A 20590-nucleotide genomic window follows, 5' to 3' on the forward strand; every position below is an offset into this window, starting at 1 on the left:
AATTTACAGCTCTTATTGTATAGAATCTTCTAAAAAAAGTAAGTTCAGCATAAAGCTTTCCTGTATCCACATGAAACTATGGACTCTTAATTAACTTTTCCATGTTAGACTATATTCTACCCATAGATAAAAGGAAACAAGTTTCTGAATGATTCTGCATCTTACACATCTCTGCTTCTTGTGAAAACAGGTGTGAAATGCAAGTAGCTGGAAAGAGTGCACCAAGACGCATGTTAAAATCTCCATTTCACACCCACATTCAAGAAGAAATCTCATACACACTGAGTGCTCTTTTATTCCAAGCATCTCTCCATTTAAATATCTAGTGAAGAGCAATCTATCCTTGCAAGCCCATGGAGCATTTCTTTGAATATGTTAAGAAAATATGTTGTACTGCTCCATAGAAAACTAGAACACTGCCAGTATCTTATGATCTCCCATTGATAACAGAACCAAGAGGTTTGTTTAACCTTTCTAGAGAAGGAGGTTCTACCCAAAAAGTTAACTATAACAGATACCAGTCCATAGGTAACTTCCTCTAAGTGATGTGCTCTAAGCTGCACCCCTGCAGCTCTGAATAACATGCTGAAGGAAGGAACACCTTTCTCTTTTTGAAATCACAGAAAAGTACAGAAATAAATCCTTGGCTGTTGGCTTGGTACATACAAATCCTTCCAAACTGAATGTGAATTTCCCCCTGGGGTCAGTTTTTGTCTCATACGTGCATGCACACACATACTCTCACTGGAGTTTGAGGGAACAGAGCAGATGAGCAGGCACATAGAGCAAACATATTCATTTACACTTGTTTGCTCTAAGTAGATCCAAATTAATTTGTGGAAGACTCCCTTGGGGCCTAGGAGGCTACTGAAAGCAGAAGACCATTTGGTTTTCCTCCTGATATTTCAAGTAATTGTAAGGTTCACATCTTCTGGGCCTTCTTCTCAGGGAGAGCTCCTGTCCTCCGTATCTCCATCCCTGCAACGGCACCACAGTTACAGATTCTCAAACCCCCCTGTTGTAACTCCATGCTATGGCAATGCAATCCTGACATGGAACTATACAGACACTGGCAGCAGATCTCATCTTTCAAGAAATTGAGACTGACAATGACATCACTTTGTCTCAAAATGATTTTTTTCTGTTTTTATACAAGCACCACAAGCACTTCTCCTGCTTCTCTAATAAAGTACAGTTCACTCTGCCTAAAAGATGGTATAGATAGGATAACACAGTTTAATACCATTCCAATTAGATAATAGCGCAATCAGAAAAATGCTCCCATTTTAACTTTCAACTTATCATGACTTAACAGAAGAATAGGGAAACTACTTCAGACTAGGGAAAGTAAATTAATATAGCTGCTTTGCAAGCTGCAAGCTACTCCACTACACTTAGAGATTTAGGAAACAGAGGTATTGGAGATTTCCCTTAGAGAAGCAATTATTTCTGTGCATCTGTCCTTTCTTCCTATCTCACACATCATAGATGGTTTCTTTTTAATTAAATCAAAGGCTTTGGTATAATATATTGGACACTGCTTCCAATATGGAGCAGTAACTTACAGTAAAATACATGCAATATGGAAAACAATAAATAACAAATTGGTGAAATGGAGAAAAACACAGTGTAACAAAGACTGCCTTCGAAAATTCTATAGGTGCAACCTGAATAAAAAAATACAGGAATTTAAAATATGTAATCGTGTAAAAAAGAAACCACAAGGTAAATTATTCCAAAATATCTCATAGTTTATCATAAAATAGTTACTTGATCATTTAAGTACTGCTCATTCTGTCGACAATCAAACAAAATAAATATTTGACTGGAGCAACATTTCTGATGCAAAATTATCCAGAATCAAATAAAACTTGAAATAGGAAATGCAATCCAGGAGGAAGCTTAGGAGGTCTCTACGGTAACCTCCTGCTCACAGCAAGTCAGCTTTGAGGTCAGACCAGGCTGTTCAGGGCTTCATCCAGTCAGGACTTGAAAACCTCCAGGCTGGAGGACTGTACCACCTCTGTGGACACCCTGTGCCTCTACCTGACTAATATCTCCTAGAGGCTGGAACTCCTATGCAAATAGCAGTTAAAATACACTTTTTGTCAAGCACCTTCCCCTTCCCCAACTTACAGCTGTAAGCCTGTGTGGGAGCTGATGCTCCTAGGCGAGATGTGCTGCAACCCTGTGGAGCAGCTGCTCACTCTACAGAACTGCTGTGTCTCTCAAGCATCAATCACACTGGAGCACACAATTTAATACCTTCCTAATTAAAATATTTTATTAATAAGCAAATAATAAAGGCAGCAGCAAATATTTCATGGCATGATCAAGTTTTAAAAAAATCTCAGAGTAAACAGAAGCACTGCAAGCTAATTAGTTATGACAATGTCATATGCCCACAAGAAAAACAGGTCGAATCTTGAAAGTAATTAGAACCTTCTTCAGCCTTGTCTGAAATGCAAAACCATACACAAAATGAGGAAATCAACCTCATAATTAATTTACTATTGCCTAGTAAGGCCTCAGGAGTGAGGACTGACTTCTCAGATATCTAAATGCAAGTTGAGCCAGTCACTGTGGCAATAAAAAACAAGAGAAGAAACACGAACATTTTAAGTCTGTATTGGGATAAAGTAATAATTTGAGCTTACAAATTTTCTGTTCACTCCACTGATTATAAAGAAGCACAAGACAACCTCTGCACTATGCCTCCCATCCTATGTTTTACATCCAGAGATGTGTTCTTGACCCACGTCTTGTGTCAAGCAATACAAATTATCTTATGTCTTTTACTGTGTCATAAACACAAATAAGTGGGTTTAGTATGCTCATGCAGATATTTCTGCTAAGCTCAAAACAATAACTAGTAAAGTTACAGCTTTAATAAAAACAGCTTGTTTGTGTACTGCATCCTCTATAAAAAACACATGAGAATTAGCAGAATGACAGCTTAAAACGTCTGCTTCTGTACTGTGAAGTTACATGACAAACTAGCACAAATTCAGAACTACATAACTCAAGCAGGGTGGGTGCAATGCAACGTTTCAAGTTATTCCTACTATCTGCATTAACAGTAATGCCCCAAGGTTCCAGCTAAGATCAAAGTCCAACTATATTATAGAGTACAGATGTTCATAATGACACTTTGCAGTGGACCAAAACATGCCACTGCAGAACCTCAGGTTGATCCTACTTCTGGGTGTATCCTATGTTTTTCTGTGTGGAGATATTTTATCTCCTGAGGGAAGGGCAGCAGTAAAGCATAAATGCTACATCTATGCCACTGGATCTTTCCCTCTGTAGGGGACCAAAAGAGCAGATCATAGAATCATCAGATGTCTTGGGTTGGAAGGGACCTTAAAGATCATCTAGTTCCAACTCAGATATCTGGGTTCCTTCAGCTACAGCTGAATCTTAAAGAAGCAGATCTTGCTTCGACCAGTGTATAAAACAGATGTGGCAGCAGAGAGGTAAACTGCTTTCTGATCATTTAGAAGGTCATGGAGAAAGCCCAGACAGGTGCACTACACCACACTGTCTCCCAAACCAGCTACTAAATCCAGATCTCTTCTTTCTCACAGACAAATCATAAAATCAGGCACGTACTTATGCAGCAGTGCCAACAGCCAGCATCAAACATCAGTGAGCAAAGCCATGGGCTCTCAAGTGCGTGGTCTTGAAGACCAAGTAGGTCTCTGGTAAGTCTTACAGAAGCAGGGGGAGGGGATGAAGGGGGAATTCTGCTGTATTTACTCACATTTAGATCACCATACAGGTACAGAAGTGCCAAGGGGAGGGACAGGAGGAGCAGTTCTTTCCCCCACATTGTGAAACAGAACAGACATGAACTGAAGTGACCCTCAATTGCTGCTGAGGTCTCAGCTCATCATCCAGTGAATCCACTTTGTCAATACAACCTTCTCCTATCTGCAGTCACTGCTTTACAAATTAACCTCACTGTCACAGGGACTGGTGGGGGAGGGCTTATTTTCTCCAGTGACGAACAGCTGATGTTTGCCTGTTTCAGATCCCCGCGCTAGCAAATATTGCTCAAGTGCTGAATTCCTAAGCAAGGTGAAAAATGCATTATTTAAAATGTGATTGTGTTCCTGCATTGCACAATACTAATGTTGCTAAAGCTACTTAATGCTTACACATCTAATGCATTTATATAGCAATTTGACACATTTTAACTGAACCTTTTAATAATTGTTTCTAGTAATTAATGAATTTGGCAAATTTGGACCAAATGTTTCATTGGTTTCCATGTGCATATATCATTGGTTGCCCATTCAGCCTCCTCTTCTGCATGACTAAAAATTTCAGCTTTTTATGAAGATCTGCTCTTCATTTGGTCTCTCCTGTTAGACAAGGTGCATCTCAGTCAGATTTCATTTGTGTTTTCAGTTTGGCAAGACCAGTGAGACATTCATCTCTCCATTTTCTCCTGGCATCCAGGGCTTTTGGAACAACTGGAATTTTTTCAGACAGTGCCTGGAAGAGAAAATTTAAGATAACTAAATTTCACATTCTGAGTGAAAAGTTTTTCACCAGCAATTTTTCCTGCTTTCCCAAGTCACCATCCACAGAAATTATCATTTAGGCTATCACAAGAAATAGGTCACTCTTTCCATGAGTGACTGGAAAGGAACCAACCTGTATGGGAATAAAAAATGCTCTCACCTGGATAAGGTCATCCTGAATGTGGCAATGTACAGGACTACAGAAACAAGAAAGCATCAGCCTCTTCCCTCATTTTGCTCCACACAGTCACTGTCTTGTCTTTTTGATAACAATCTTTTATTCAGTAGAAAGGAGACAACCTGTCCATTTATGTTGCTGAAAATGTGTTCTGAACCAGATTCCTATGTGTGGTTCCCCATACATTCAGTGAGGGATATCATATTTATAAAAACATTTTGTCTTAAGAATACCAGTTATTATAAAAATGACAGGGGAAGACAGGGAAAAAAGCATTTCTGAGTGCACAGTCAAAGTTGTCTTAGAAGTGACAAGGAAAAAAAAGTTGTTTTGAGAATGCAGATAGAGACCACAAGGTCATCTTTGCCAAAACAGGACCTGAGGTCTTAGGCTTAAAAGGCAAGTGTTGAGAAACTGGGTAAAACATGGAACTGCTACCAGTGACTGGCAAGCTGCAGTCACTCCACAAAAATCAGGCAGGGACAGAGGAGTAAGGTAAGAAATGCTTAATGATTTACTCTAACAGAGGATCCCCTGCAAGCTCATCTTTGGCACTGAAGATTTAAGATAATAAAGATACAGAAACAGATTTTGAAGTGGAATCCAGCCTTCTATAAAGAAAGCCAAACTGTTTCACACCAATTATAAGCTTCTGATTGTGAATGATGCCAAAATTATTATTGATTGTTATTATAAGCAGTCTATATTTTTAAGCATAAAAGAATGTTTTTCCTCAAAATGCATTAACATAAATAGGAACACAATATGCTATCTTCCAGGCTGCCTCCATATTTGGAATTAATCTCTGACAGCTGATCAGAAATTATTCAACCCCTACACATATTCTTTAGTGAATCATTAAAAAAGGCACCTTTTGAAAAGGCAGAGTTAGGAAATGACAATACTTCAGTTGATTCCTATGGTCATTCAAAATGACTATGTAGTGACTATAAACAAATTGTGGGCTTAGAAATGTTAATACATAAACTAGATCCCAATCCAGAACAGCACTTAAACACATTTTATCTTTAAACATGCAAGTAACCTTACCAGACTGCTCACATGCTTCCCTTAAACATGTATTTGCACATATGACAAACTGGAACTCTGGTTTGTGAAGTATAAAAAGAACACCCAGAAGAGAAAAAGCTATAGGTTTATGCAGGAAGATGGAGTAGGAGGAAGACACAGGATGAATATCCATGTAGGAAAGGAGGCTAAGAATAATACGATAAGAGGAAAGAAGTGATAAGGAATAGTGTGGAGGATTTATTTACCTGATTGACTTTCTGCACAGTTTCACCTGAAAATTCTGGAACTGGCCCAAAGGTGTTCAGAACAAGTTTCATTCCTTCAGCATATCTTTCACAATAACTTGATACACCTGAAAATAAGAGTGAAAAGTTACATTTCAACAGAAATTCCCAGTTAAAGTCAGTAAGGCTGCCTGTGCTTAAGCAGGCAGAGACCCAAAAATCAGAGATCCAAAACATGGTCTGTTCTTATGATTAAGACACCTAATTGTCATGAAGGAAAAATGGATTCTATCCAACCCATTTCCATTAAGGTTCACGGAAAAGTTATTTAGGACACTGCTGCATTGCAAAACCAATGAATGTCACACACCAGCAGAAAATGCTGTGTGAGGGTGTGGTGCACGACCATGAATACATCTGTGCTTTGTTACTTGTGACCAGAAGGCTTCCCTGACCAGGGAGCACGAGAAGGTGCTATCACCTCTCTTCCTGGTCAGTGTATGTCATATCTTGAAGCATTCCTGTCATTACTTCCATTTATTAACCTGGAGTGTATCAAGGACAACATGGCTCAGGGGGAAAGTATCAAAGGCATGGAGACACAGGTAGGCTCCAGTGAAGGAAACAGGCTAAAGGAGGAACAGATGGATCTTGCAGATCTGTATCTTTCAACCTCTAACTGGGGTTAGAGACAGGGATTTGGTTTTTTTAACCCTCTCTGATGGTTGAGGACTTCTAGGGGAAGACAGGGCTCACCTGACAAAGTGGAGAAAAGGCATCTTTGCCAAATCCCTGGCCCATCTAGTGAGAAAAACCTTATATCAGGGGCCACTGGGGTGTGTGGGGATGGCTCACACATAGAGAGATACACACTGCAGGAAAGATAAGGAGGGGGTGTGCTATGTCTGTAATGGGGCAGCTCAGATCTGTGGAGCTACTCCATGGGAAGGGCAGCTGGCTGAGTGAGAGCCTGTGGACAGGCCAGTAAAGCACAGCATCCTCCAAGAGCAGGAACAGTCCATCCTGATATTCAGGAAGACAAGTACATGTATCAAGAGATTTGCTGGGACGAGCTCCTGTGCAAAAAGGTGTCATACAGCAGGTGGAAGCAGGGACAGGCTGTAAAGAAGAAGATGAAAAATACCCCCTAGGCATCTAGGAATAGTGTCAGGAAAGTCAAAGATCAGCTCCAGCTGAACTTGCAACGATGTCAGGGGCAACAAGGTGGACTTCTATTACCGCGCCTGAGTGGGCACAGCTGGTGAGAGAGAGACGGTGAATCTTGTTTCTTGAATCAGAAGGCTGAATTTATTAATATATTATATATAATACATTATTACTATACTAATAGAATATAGAGAGAGGTTTTGCAGAGCAGCTAGGCTAGCTAGGAAGAGATAGAAAAGAATCCACAACAAAGCTGTGGCCAAGGACTCAGTCCCCTGGCTTGCACTGGTGATTGGCCCTTAATTATAAACATAAAACATGAACCAATCACCAATCAAAATAGGTGCCCCTGTTGCATTCCCCAGCAGCTGATAATAATTGTTTACCTTGTCTTTGGGGGCCTCTGGCCTCCCGAAGACACAGAAATCCGAAAGAAAGGATTTCTGTGGAGAAATGTCTGCGACAGACTTCTACTGCTAGTAATAGCCCTTATTGTTACTAGCATGCCCTTGCAAGTCTGCTTTCTACCGTACTTTAAACACAAGCCAGTCAATGCACCAATGTCATCACAAGGTCTTCATATGACTGAAGGCAAATATTGCACCCATCTTCAACAAAGGTAGAAAAAAAAATCACAGGCCAATCAATCTCTCTTCTGTCCCTAAGAAAATCAAGGAGCAAGTCCTCTTGAAAGAAATTCCTGGACACAAGAATGAGAGTGTGATTGTGACCATCAGCACGTAGTCTCCAATGGTGTAAATTATGTCTGACCTCATTGCTTTCTGTGGTTAAATAACTGTGAAAAATAGGAAAGTAGTGGATATCATTTACCTCAACTTTAGAAAGGCATTTGACATGGTCTTTTATGATATTCTTGTATCAAAGTTAGGACATTAGGGTCTGTCTGTCTGGACAACTAGATGGACAAAAAATAGGTTGGCCATGTAGGCTCAGAGGTAGTGGTTAATGGATTGCACTCCACCTGCAGGCCAGCAAAAATGGAATATTGAAAGAAATGGGTCCTGACACCCATACTGCTTAAAAAAACATGCTCATAAGGTGTGAATAGCATCAAATTGGGTAGGAGTGGGAGCTAGAGTGGTATAGACCAGCTGATACATTGAAGGGAAAGACTGCCCTTAGAAAGGTTGGAGGAATGAGCCAATATAAAACTTTAACAAGGACATATGCAAGATCCTGCATCTCAGAAGGAAGGGCTCCTTGCAACAACACAGGCTTGTGAACTCCAAGAACTCCTGGTAGTGGCAGGCAGCAAGCTGGACAGGAACCAACAGTGTGCCCAGCAGCAAAGAGGGCCAGCAGCCTAGGTTGTGTTAACAGATTGAAGTTAATTAACAGCAGACTGAAGGAAGCAATTAACACCCTTTACTCAGCACTCATTAGACTGCATCCAGAATACTGCATTCAGTTTGGGACTCCCCAGTACAAAAAAACTGACAAAACAGAGCAACTTCAGCAGAAGCCACCAAAATGGTGGGGGCTGGAGCACTTGTCTTGTGAGGAGAGGCTGGGGGATCTGTGTTTTTTCAGCCTGCAGGAGAGATGGCTGTGGGGGAACCTACCAGCAGCTTGCAGTGCTGCAGCAGAGCCTGTGGGGAGGTCAGTGAGAATAACAATTTGATATGAGGGGTTCACACTGGACACTCAAGCACTGACACAGGTTGCCCACAGAGGTTGTGCAGTCTCCACCTCTGGGGTTTTTCGAGCCTGTATGAAACCCTGAGAGCTTGGTCTGACCTCAGGACCTTCACACAGGATCTGTGAAGCTCTTAAAACACATGGTCAGAGAACCTGGGAACCAGCTAACTGGTAATGATGGGTAAAATGGCAGCCAAGTAGACCTTGGCTGAATTACAGAAAGACCCAGGTTCCATCAGCTCCAGTAGGAATCTCTAAACAATTACTGTTGAGGCACTAGAGAGTATGAAATCATACATGCACCAAAAAGAGAAATCAGTCACTTAGCCAGACATACATATCTAGTAGACTTTTAGTGCTATTAACTACCACATAATCAGAAAGGATAAGGGTAAGCCTTTCCCAATCAGGACGTCAGGAACTGCATCACAACACTAAATGAGCACTGCTTATCTGGCAGTAAACAAGCTGACACTGATAAAAACACAGAATCAACTAGCTTGAAAGAGACTTTGAGATCACTGAGTCCAACCTATCACACCTATGTGGATTATCCTGATGATCACCCCAGATCTGAGAAGTTCTGGACATCCACTAAAGGCTTCTGAGAACCACAGAGACTGAAGAATTTTCACACTTAATTCTATTTTTATTAGCTAATTATCAAAGCAAAGAGAAGAAACATGCAAAAGACAGAGGCAAGCAGTTACAGTTACCAACTCTTCCATGAAGATTCAGGACATCGTACAGATTGAGAAGCATGAACAAAAACTGCTCATGGTCTTATTAAACTGCAAAATGCAGGAAATATAAGTGAGTACGCCTGACTGTCACACAAAAGAATGCAAATCAGGTCTAGAGTCATTAAGTGATCTCTTTCCTCAACAGTTCCCTGGAATGCACTACTGTATGATATCAATACCTTGCAAGTCACCTGTCTAACCCTAAAATGGCTGAGGTTGGAATGAATGAATGGAAACCTCTGACTACTGCCAACTGTGTACCATAAACTACACTACAGACTGCTCAACACGCCTGAAATCGCTGAGGTACAGGGTTTCTGAAAGGCCTCTGAGGTCAGTGGGAGGATGGAGAACACTCTTGGTTCTGGGCCAAAGAAGAACTTTCAAAGGACAAAGCCTCAAGGAAGTACTAAATTTCCTTCAGCACTCTGAAGTCATGATGACCATCAGCTAAACAACTGAAAGGACAGAACAGCAGAATATGTCCATTGCATAGGGCAACGTAGAGAGAATTGTATCCCACTGCTTTAAAAATGGACTACAAAACATTCTCCAGTATCTGAAGGAAGGAGGAGGCTCTCAGAAAAACTGCAGCCTTGTTAAATAGCTTGAATCTGTATTTGGTGGCAAGAATGTGACAATCAGCATTCGGTTAGTCTGTTTCCTTGTGTTATCTACCCATGGAGCCAAGAGTGTGACAATCAGCATTCAGTTAGTCTGTTTCCTTGTGTTATCTAGCCATGGAGCATATGCATTCCTAGAATACAATCTGGCACATTCCAGCTTTCCCCAACACAACAAGGAATGCCAGCTAGTCATACAGACATATTGTTTTTTTAATTATAGAGAAAATTTGTATTTTGATCAATTTTCTCGATTGACACACAGCCAGAAACCTCCAGATTGCCTTGTGGGATTCAAAACATCCCTGGCAGGAAGTGAGGTTCAGGAAGCACTACTGTGGGATGTGGAACAGGCTGTGACATCATCCTATCTCTTCACTGGGGGAAGAAGCAGAAACCACCATCCACTTCCATAAGCACTCTGGAAAGGACCACTGGTTATCAGGGTTTTCTGACCATACCCTGCCATTAGCATAAGTGTTTGCCTATTACTATTTAACAGCTGGGTTCATAGACTTCAGCACCTGAAGCCAACCCAGACTGACCTACTGGGGGTATGCTAACCACATGAGCAATCCTGGGAACCAAAGACAATGCTTTACAGGACTCATGCACCACCACAAGACAAAGACAGTTACGTGTAACTTACTCATGTGAGCTTTGTCTTCTAACAGTGAGGAGTCTGAGCAAAAATGTTTCCACATGCAGAAGTAGAAATGACTGAAGCAGAAGAGTGCAGGTTTATTCTGCCAGCAGCTGTTGCCAGCTGGACAATGACAAAATAAACAAAGACTACCCAGTCAAATATAGCAATCCAAGCAAATGCCCATGAGCAACTGGCAACAGAAGGAATGGTAAACTGAGCAGTGTCAGTTACCAGTTATTCTGGTGTTTACCCAGCTCACAAAGGTCTATGACACTTAGACCTAATAGTTTAGATTTGGTACTTTTCCAAAAGTCAATCTGAGTAGTTTTGACTGTGGTAGTAATGAGAAGGTAGCCTAGAAGAGTGTGCACCAGAAATCTTTTTCACAAGCCTCAAGTGCATTGTTATCTTGGGAAAGCTGAATGCTTGGATGTGGCTGAGCCATTTATCTGCTGAGTATGAACTCCTGAGCTGGACATGGCCTTTAAAGCTCACTCAGCCAGCTAGACCTGGAAATCAAGCTCCTACTGGCAGTTCACCTGCTGCTTGAATGAATCAGAACAATTTCTGGGTGGGTGTAGCTCATCAATGCAGCAGAGACGTGCCAAATGCAGGCTGGATAGCACAATTCATCCACTGCATGTAATGTAAGAATGAAAAGAAGCCTTATGCAATGTCAGCAAAAGAGGAAAAAGTGAGAAAAAGCTTAGAGGTCTAGAGAAGAGCAGTAACATTAGCACAGCTGATATCAACATTGTGGCTGACATGGTAACGTGCAGGCACATATGCTGAACGCCAAGCAGGGTGTGGGCACTGCAAAATCTTTCAAGTCTCAAGTGAAGTCAGTAGACCAAAAGTTCAAATACACACACAATCTCACTCAAGGATTAAAAAAAATGAGTAGTTCAAATTAATAACGCAAGACAGTTCTTCCAGTGTGAAATGCAATTTTAATTTGATTCCAGAAATCATTATCAACTGATTGAATGCCTTCTTGAAGCTGGCACTTGAGCAATGGGGAATATTGCTGAAAAAAATCACTTTGCTTTTCAACTGCAAACTCATAGCAAATATTTGACTCTAGGCCTTTAGACTTAGGAGTCCTTTGGTTCAAGGGCCAGGGCTATTGCAAAGGTGGATAAGAGCCCTTGGCTGGATCATAGGGACAAGAAGGCAAACAAATATGGTAGAATCTCTTTAATACTTGTTGATACTACCCAGGGAGCAGCTTACGCTGGAAGAATCAGCATTGGCAAATAGTGTGAAACGGGAGCACCTGGGAGGTGGAAAAATAGCAAGATGGTAAATGGGGTTGATGAAAACAACCACCTCTCTGTGTGGGCCACTGCTGTGCCCACGCTGTGCCACGCTATCTCCAACTGGAGAACAAGAATGACACAAGAGGGGACAGAGGAAAAGGACAATAGCTTCCTCTTGTCTGTGCAGTTTGCTGGCTCCCTGTCTAAACCTTCCCCTGTCTTGCACACGCTCACCTAGCCAATGTTGGAGGAAAGAGGCCATGGGAGGAGGCACATGTTGCAGCAGGCAACTGAGAACTATGAATACAAAACAGAAACACGTCCAGGAAAGGTAGGAGTTTCCTGAATCTTCCTTCCACCACTTAGTCACGGCTATGGCAGGGTGAAAGAAGAAGAATGAGTTACAAAAAGTTCTAGGGGGCAGTACATGCAAGATTATAGAGATGAAAAGGGGAATACTCTATCTTCCTTGAAAATCCCAAACTCTCTCAGCATTTCTGACTTCTACAGTCTAGTTACAAGAACGTGTAGACAAAGGCATTGATTCAAGGCTCTTCAGCTGCCCATATGTATCTAGGACACACAAGGCTCCAATAATGGAATAAGCAGCTGCTTATGCAGTTTCGGTGACACTTCAGGCAGTTTCCAAAACGGCTAATGAATGAACTGTCCCACAAGAATTTGTTCTAGTAACCACACTTAAAGTTTGCAGCTCCTTACCTGAGAACTTGCACTGGTGTGGTGCAAACATGTTTACTGCTGCAATGCCTCTAGTTGCATCACCAAGATGAACACAGTATTGATGAAGGAAAAGGAACTCAGGACAGATATTTAGCTTAGAAACATGCATTAAGTGCTTCACTGCCCAGAGAGAAACCACAAGTGAAGTTCATAAGGAGGATAATGACTGTAGCAGTAGGAAAAGAGAAGTGAAAACACAACAGTATAAAATGTAGTATATTCATGCATTATAGTTTGTAAGCACTTTAAAGTATCAGCTTCTCATATGCTGTCTCAAGAAAGGCAACAGGCATGAGAGCTGAAGGACAAGCAAGCAAACTCGGTAAACCAGCCTAGCAAGCACTGAGACACTTGTGACATGGAATGAGAGTCAGGAGCAAGTGTCACTGGCATGGACAGGGAACATGCCAAAGAGAGGGTGCTCCACCATACTTGATGACTTTCAACCTGATGAGCAGCGTATTAAGATACTGTAATGACTCAAAGACAGGAGGCATGATGGTCAAGCCACTGATGCAATAGCATCAACAATTTGAAAAGACTGGGGTGGGGTTGACTTTAGCACATAAAATCTAAGAAGAGCCTGTAGTGAAAGATGGATAATAACAGAAAAAAAGACCTGTTTTAACAGAAAAAAGGGAACATCGTGAAGGAATCTGACATGGTTATATTATGTTCAGAGAAACAAAAGTTCCAAACTTTTTTAATGATAGAGGGATTGCATTTCTAGACATCACACCTCCAAGGGCAACTTTTTAAATGTAATCCTATCTTCATGAAGGGCGTGTCTGAACACAGGTGCATGCTCTGAGCTAGGGTGTGAATTCACAGGATGTTTTGTACACTACATTAATTGCCATATGAGTTCACTTATGGCTCTAATCACACAAATACTTGGAACTACACTGAAAAACTGGTAGCACCAAAAAAGGTTTTATTCTTGTTGTGCCAGTGTTACCATCTCAACAGCAATGCACAAGTATTTCTGCATGCCTATTACAGGGCTTGCAAGGGTCTTTCAGGGTGAAGAGAGAGGTGAGAATCTTGACCTCATGTTCAGAAGGCTTGATTTATTATTTTATGGTATATATACATTATTACTATACTAAAAGAAATAGAAGGAAAGATCTCAGAATGCTAGCAAGCTAAGAATAGAAAAAGAATGAATAAACAAAGGAGCTCTCTCTGATTCTGTCCCAGAGAGAGCGTGGCCTTTGATTGGCCCTTAATTGTACACATCCAACATGGGCCAATCACAGGTGCACCTGTTGCATTCCACAGCAGCACATAACCAGTGTTTACATTCTTTTTCTGGGGCCTCAGCTTCCCAGAAGGAAAAAATCCTAAAGAAAGGATTTTTCACAAAAGATGTCCGTAACACAGGCCTGCTGGATCAAGGAATAAAACTGAGTCATTATGAACTGCTTATTTTCTTAGATCAGTTTCAAACTTGGGATGAATTCCTCAGTCTGAACCACTTGGTGATCATTTCACACTCTCATTAATGCATCAAGACACTTTCTTTGGGAACCATCTATAAGGACTTGAGGAATAAAGCTCCAAGAATTCCTGTGCAAAGTCATGTGTTCCTTTCAGAAAGCAGAGGGAACTACTTTACACCTATGAGCCCATAGAAGGAAACTGGTGCACAGCAGCCAGTATTCTGAAAAATTCACACCTTGACTTATGCATATAAACTCTTTCATACAAAAAAGCCCTGCAGCTCCACAAAGGCAAACAGCAGTTCTAGAAGGGCTATAAACTGCTTTTTTCAGCCTATTGGGAAGGGAACTGAATGCATGTAAATACATATGAAATATATGGTGGGTTTATGAACATTAAAAGGGTTTGTATGATTATACACCACTGTGATACTCCATCTCAGTAGCATCCTTTTACAAGTATCCTGAATTGGGTTGAGATATTTTATTATCCTAAAACATAACACATAGACTGGACAGAAAAGAAGGCAGTCTTCCTTTTCTTAGATGTTACTACCTTAGACATTCTCACACCTGCTGACCAGCTTGCAGTACAAAAGCTCCTGAACTGGGTTAAAACTTGGTTTGCTCCCTGTGCAGCAGTACTGAAGTAGTGGCCATAGCAATGGAAATAATCTCTGCTCTTGAACCAGCCAGCATATCTGTTTAGAATAATTCTTAGAAACTACACTTGGCTATGTCTTGCCCAACAAAAAAAGTAAAATTTCCTCCCTTTCAACTATGACTTAATGATTCTCCACTCTTTCCTTTTCATATTTTGTGCTTTTCACATAGCACAATCATTCTGCCCCTATCATCCAAAACCAATTCACCTGGCAGGTGCTTCTAAAATGAGCAAATATTCCCATTTTCTGTAAGAGAAACATAATATTGATCATGAAGACTCATTTCTAGCTTACTGGATAGTTTCACTTTCTTTACAGGGACCATATATCAGTCCCAATTTCCACATAACTCCTCTATGAATACCTCAGTGAGTGACAGGTAGAATATAATCCTGGAATGGTGTTGATATAAGATAAAGATCCTTCAACCTCCCACCATCCAACTCCTCTGCTGATATTGGCAGTTTAGATCAAGTTCCAATTATAGCTCACTAAATAACCTACTAACAAAATATCTGATCTAAGCCAATTATGAAATACATATTAAGAACACTTGCTGCAAACCTGTAAAACACAGGATGTTATAGTCTAGCCTCTGCTTCTACAGATGATTGCTTGCAAGGGCTTGAAAAAACAAGAAGAAGAAACCAGATTTTTCAAGAAACAAGCGATTAGGAGATACAATCTCACTGAGGCTGGACTATCTTCACTATATTCACAGATTGCCCAGTACATGTACAGGTGGGATGTAGTGTCTGCTAACATAATCCTACAACACTGAACATGCAAACTGACTGTAGTGAAGTCTACTGATCTTCCTTGTAAAAGACTTAACAGCATTTGTTGTGATGCTGGCATGTGAAATCATAAGAGGAGAAACTCAAAATCTGAAACAGATATCAACATTAATTTTATTTGATGAAATCAACAATCAAATTCATATTATTATGCAGTTTGGGTAGGCTTTTTTCCTCCCCAAAGCAGTTTCTTTCCTGTCTGTTGCAATTCAGTCCTCAAACTGTTGTTGCTGTCTCTGCTCCTTTTAATGACTTGACACTGTCATTTTATTCCATGTTCAAGGCAGTTGGCTCACAGCCATATAGTCAGCATTCCTAATATTCATGCATTGATTAAATGGTAACCTGAAGTGGCCTAGATAATAGGTTTGATAGGATCCTTTATGAATAGGGAGGAAAGGATGCAAGAACTAACAGAGGCAAAAAGTGACAGTAGCCCATAGGAAGTTCAGGGGAGGATCTTGATGTATGCATCCCACAGGGAAAGAAGAAACACTGACCTCAGAAAAAATAATTGGAATAAATTTATTCAAATCCAAACAACAATGTCACATCACCATAACAAAACAAAACAAAAAAAACAGGGACTCTTCCTCTACAAATAACACTATTTTCTCTCACATGCTTCCTTCATCCTTCCTCACTGATTAACAAATAGTTTAAGACTGTGGGCAACTAATATCTTATACTGTAAAAAATGGGAGCTGCTGTGAAGCTGACAGGCTAATGAAAAGGACAGAGGCACTTTCTTGTATCTACCTCCAATTCCTTCCCGAAATAAAAAAAAGACAGTATTAGTACAGAGCATCAGAGAAGGCTTTCATAGAATCATAAAGTCTTTAGGTTGGAAAAGACTTCTACGATCAAGTCCAGCTGTTAACCCAGCATTGCCAAGTTCACCAGCAAACCACGTCCCTGACTGCCACATCTACATGTCTCTTCAATACCTCCAGGGATGGTGACACAACCACTTCCCTGGGCAGCTTGTTCCAATGCCTAACAACCCCTACCATGAAGAATTTTTCCCTAATATCCAATCTAAACCTTCCCTGGTGCAACTTTAAGCACTCTTGTCCTATCACTTGTTTCCTGGGAGAACAGGCTGACCCCACCTGGCTGCACGCTCCTGTCAGGCAGCTGCAGAGAGTGCTGAGGGCCCCCTGAGCCTCCTTTTCTCCAGGCTGAACAGCCCCAGCTCCCTCAGCTGCCCCTCACAGCACTTGTGCTCCAGACCCTTCCCCAGCTCCGCTGCCCTTCCCTGGACACGCTCCAGCCCCTCAATGTCTCTCTGGCACTGAGGGGCCCAGAACTGAGCACAGGATTGGAGCTGTGGCCTCAGCAGTGCTGGGTACAGGGGGACGGTCCCTGCCCTGCTCCTGCTGGCCACACCTGGCTGATCCAGGCCAGGATGCCATCGGCCTTCTGGGCCACCTGGGCACACTCTGGATCATGTTCAGCTGCTGTTTGCCAGCACCCCCAGGTCCTTTTCCACCAGGCAGCTTCCCAGGCACTGCCCCCAGCCTGCAGCACTGCCTGGGGTTGTTGTGACCCCAGTGCAGGACCTGGACTTGGCCTTGTTGAATATCATGCAATTGGTCTTGACATCCAGTATGACCAGATCACTCTGCATTTCCTGCCCTCCAGCAAATCAACACTCCCACCCAACTTGGTGTCATCCGCAAATTTACTAGGGGCATACTAAGGGCACACTTGATCTCTTCATCCAGATCATCAATGAAGATATTAAACAGGACTAGGCTCAGCACTGAACCCTAGGAACACCACTTTGTGACCAGCCCCAGCTGAATGTAATTCCATTCCTCACCACTCTCTAGGCCCAGCCATCCAGACAGTCCTTTAAGCAGTGAGCAGCCAGTTTCTCCAGGAGGATGCTTTGAAAAATGGTGTCAAAGGCTTTACTAAAATCCAGATAGACAACATCTTTTTCCTCATTCACTAAGCAGATCATCTTGCTTTAGAAGGAGATCAGCTTAGTCAAGCAAATCCTTGGCAATGAAGAGGAGGTCCATATTTTTCCACATTATGTGATGCAATACTGGGCAACCAAAGAGAAGTTGGCACTGGCACAGAACTATGAACATAAGCCATCACATGTCCTGACATCAGCAATTTTGATTTAAACAGACTGATGAGAGCAAGAGCCTGAGTCACTCTGTGAGCACATAAACAGGAGCAGCCCTAGACTCAGAGACAATGTATCTGCAAGTGCAGGAGTGAAGCAATCCTTCTCACAACCCAAGTTACTGAGCCAGCCAACAAGGTGCTGTTGTGGAAATGGTTCAGTGCACAAGTGTACTGCAGCATTGCCTAGAAGATCCAGCAGCAGAGCAGAGCCTACCATGTCAAGGACCATACAATAGCAAAATAAAGACACAGCCCATAATATAAAGAGCTAGTATTTAGGTGATCTTAACTTTTTCAAGTTTTTGTGTTTTGTTGAAGTCTTTGCTCAAACCTTTGTGATGCTGATTGATAATTTTTATTTCATTTTACGCAATTCACTTTTTTGAATAGCATATGTGAATCCCAGGTAAATAAAAACATCTAAACATATTAATTATGCAAGACAGATGTCAAACTGTTACTTGACTGTTTTGTCAAGTCAGCTTTGTATGCACAGGATTTTGCTAACAAAAGTACTTTTATTTCATTCAGGATATAAGCTTAAAACACAGCAGCTCCAGGGATATTTACAAATTCAGCTTTGCTACAAATTCAGCAGAAGGGGGGTATTCATCTATGGAAAGTGATTTTCTGTTGACACTGGATTATCAGCTAAACTTTTTCAATAGTTTTTTTTACGTGACACTCAGATGGTTCAGAACTATGACTACAGCAATGTTATCAAAGTATGATGGGATGAATCTCAGAAAAAAATTTTTTCACAGCTAGTGTTTTAATAGGTTGTTATCTTTCATCTGATCATTTGAAACAAGATAATCAATATCCATTTCCTTCCACTGACCTCACACTTTAAATAAGTTTTCCTTACCATTACATTTAAAAAAGAGACAAGTCATAGTTGCAGCAATCCTAACCTGGTTTGTTACATAACATTTCCAGTGTCTTGTGCAAAGCAAGCCCTCCCTTCATATTCATAACATTTTACACTACCTACCTTCTGCATTAAGATGCATGGTTTCCAGAGGTCCAATAAATGCGTATCGCATTCCCAATCCATCAGACATCACAAGGTCTAGATCAGTAGGAGATATTACTCCTTCCTAAGCAGCAAAAGTACAACAGGAAGGAAGACTGGTGAATGTTTGCTTTTAACACAAAATTTCCAATTTTTTTTGTATATAAATAAAAATTAGGGAAGTAATAAAAACTAAGTCTAGAAATAGCAGTTAGGATTTCAAAGACAAAAACACAACTGCTTGTCAGAAATGTCCATCTACTATGCAAGCCTTCATACAGTTCAGCATAAGCATTCATTCATATCTCTAGGACTGTACTTCCTAGTGCCAGAAACTGAGAATTGGAGAAGAAAGCAAGCATGACACTCTTAATAGCACGTGGCCTAAAGAGTTTATATCAAATCCAAGTGCTATATCACTCCTTTTAAATACAGGAATTTTGGCTAAATGTTACACCTCCCTTCATATTCTCTTAGTTCTGGATTTTTGGGCAGAGTCCCAATAGTAGAATGGTGGTGCACCAGAGGGTACTGCTCCTGAGGCCACCTGCAAAAAAGGCTGGGTCCAAGCACACAGGCAATGCAGTTGCCACTCCCTTTCCACAAAACTCACCCAGCATTCAACCTACTCAGCCTCAACCTGCCCAGGGTTCTCGAGTTCACAGACAGCCTCACATCTCAAGAGCTGGCAGCATACAGAGCAAGCAAAATGAAGCACTTCTTGTGTTAGAAGTCGAGCATTGCTATTCCACCCACATGCAGCACTTACAAAACAGCCAGTGCCTCCATCAGGTTGGGGCAAGCACAGAAAGGCTTGTAAAAAGTGATTTACAGTTCTTTACCTGAACAGATTTACTTGAGAAGAATACTTTTTATTACATGAGGTTGTTTTCCACCTCTTAGAAAGATATGACTTAATGAAGACTTGTTCTAACCACTTTGATCAGGTTTTGAGAATTGTCCTCTTTATTCCCAGAGACATGAAAACATTTCCTTCTGGGTTGGAAGGTGGAAGAGATGCTGAACTGCTTGTAATTTATCTTTTTACCCTACTCTAAGGTGCTCAGCCTACTCAGTGCCTCTTCCTTAACAAGTCCCTTTAAGCTTCAGAATACTCATACTCATTTACTCATCTGCTTGGATAAAACCACATCATTTTCTGTTAAGTTTCTCTCTTGCAATGCCCTGTCTGAATGCCCCTTTGTATCATGCAGTCATGGGCTAGAGTTACGGGCACACAGGACAGCTCTTCTGATCTGTAGTAGACATTGACATCTAAGCTAGACATCTAGACTCTCTTCATAATCACCAGGGGAAAAAGGAAATCAGCATCCTAAAGCAGGCATCTAGAGTAGGTAAGATGAGTGGTATCCTAAAAGGGCCTAATTCTCCTCACCAATTGAAAGACGAGTAAGAAGCTTAGATATCACAGTCTACATTTTCAAGATCCCATCTTAAATGAGCTGAATCTCACCCACAGTGTCTTCCTGTGTCCATGATTTACATAATCTACTGCTACTTTTAAAAGGAACTTTAAAGCCACAAATGAACATAACCTCTACAGCTGGCCACAGACATCAAGTTTCATCATCTCAGGCTTATACTGAGACTTCTGTAAGACAACCTCAAGACTCAACCTGTTAGTAGGCCTTGTCCCTATCAACCAAGCCAGTCTGAATCCCTGTTGCAGAACTCTACTTTGAAAAGGAAACACTGACATAATTA

The 20590-nt window shown here is 41.3% G+C and overlaps 1 protein-coding gene across 1 annotated transcript in view; it reads right to left on the reverse strand.

The window, feature by feature from the left end:
• Window positions 1-1746: 1746 nt before the first annotated feature.
• The window catches only part of CRYL1 (crystallin lambda 1), a 51686-nt gene continuing 32842 nt past the window's right edge, over window positions 1747-20590 (reverse strand). The window contains exons 6-8 of the mRNA XM_058824725.1: window positions 18845-18950; window positions 5985-6091; window positions 1747-4500 (exon numbers count right to left, since the gene is read on the reverse strand). Of these exons, the coding sequence (XP_058680708.1) occupies window positions 4387-4500; window positions 5985-6091; window positions 18845-18950 (327 nt within the window). The 3' untranslated portion in view covers window positions 1747-4386. The remainder of the gene's footprint in view (window positions 4501-5984; window positions 6092-18844; window positions 18951-20590) is intronic.

Source organism: Ammospiza caudacuta, chromosome 2 (assembly GCF_027887145.1).
Source record: "Ammospiza caudacuta isolate bAmmCau1 chromosome 2, bAmmCau1.pri, whole genome shotgun sequence".
Classification (NCBI taxonomy): domain Eukaryota; kingdom Metazoa; phylum Chordata; class Aves; order Passeriformes; family Passerellidae; genus Ammospiza; species Ammospiza caudacuta.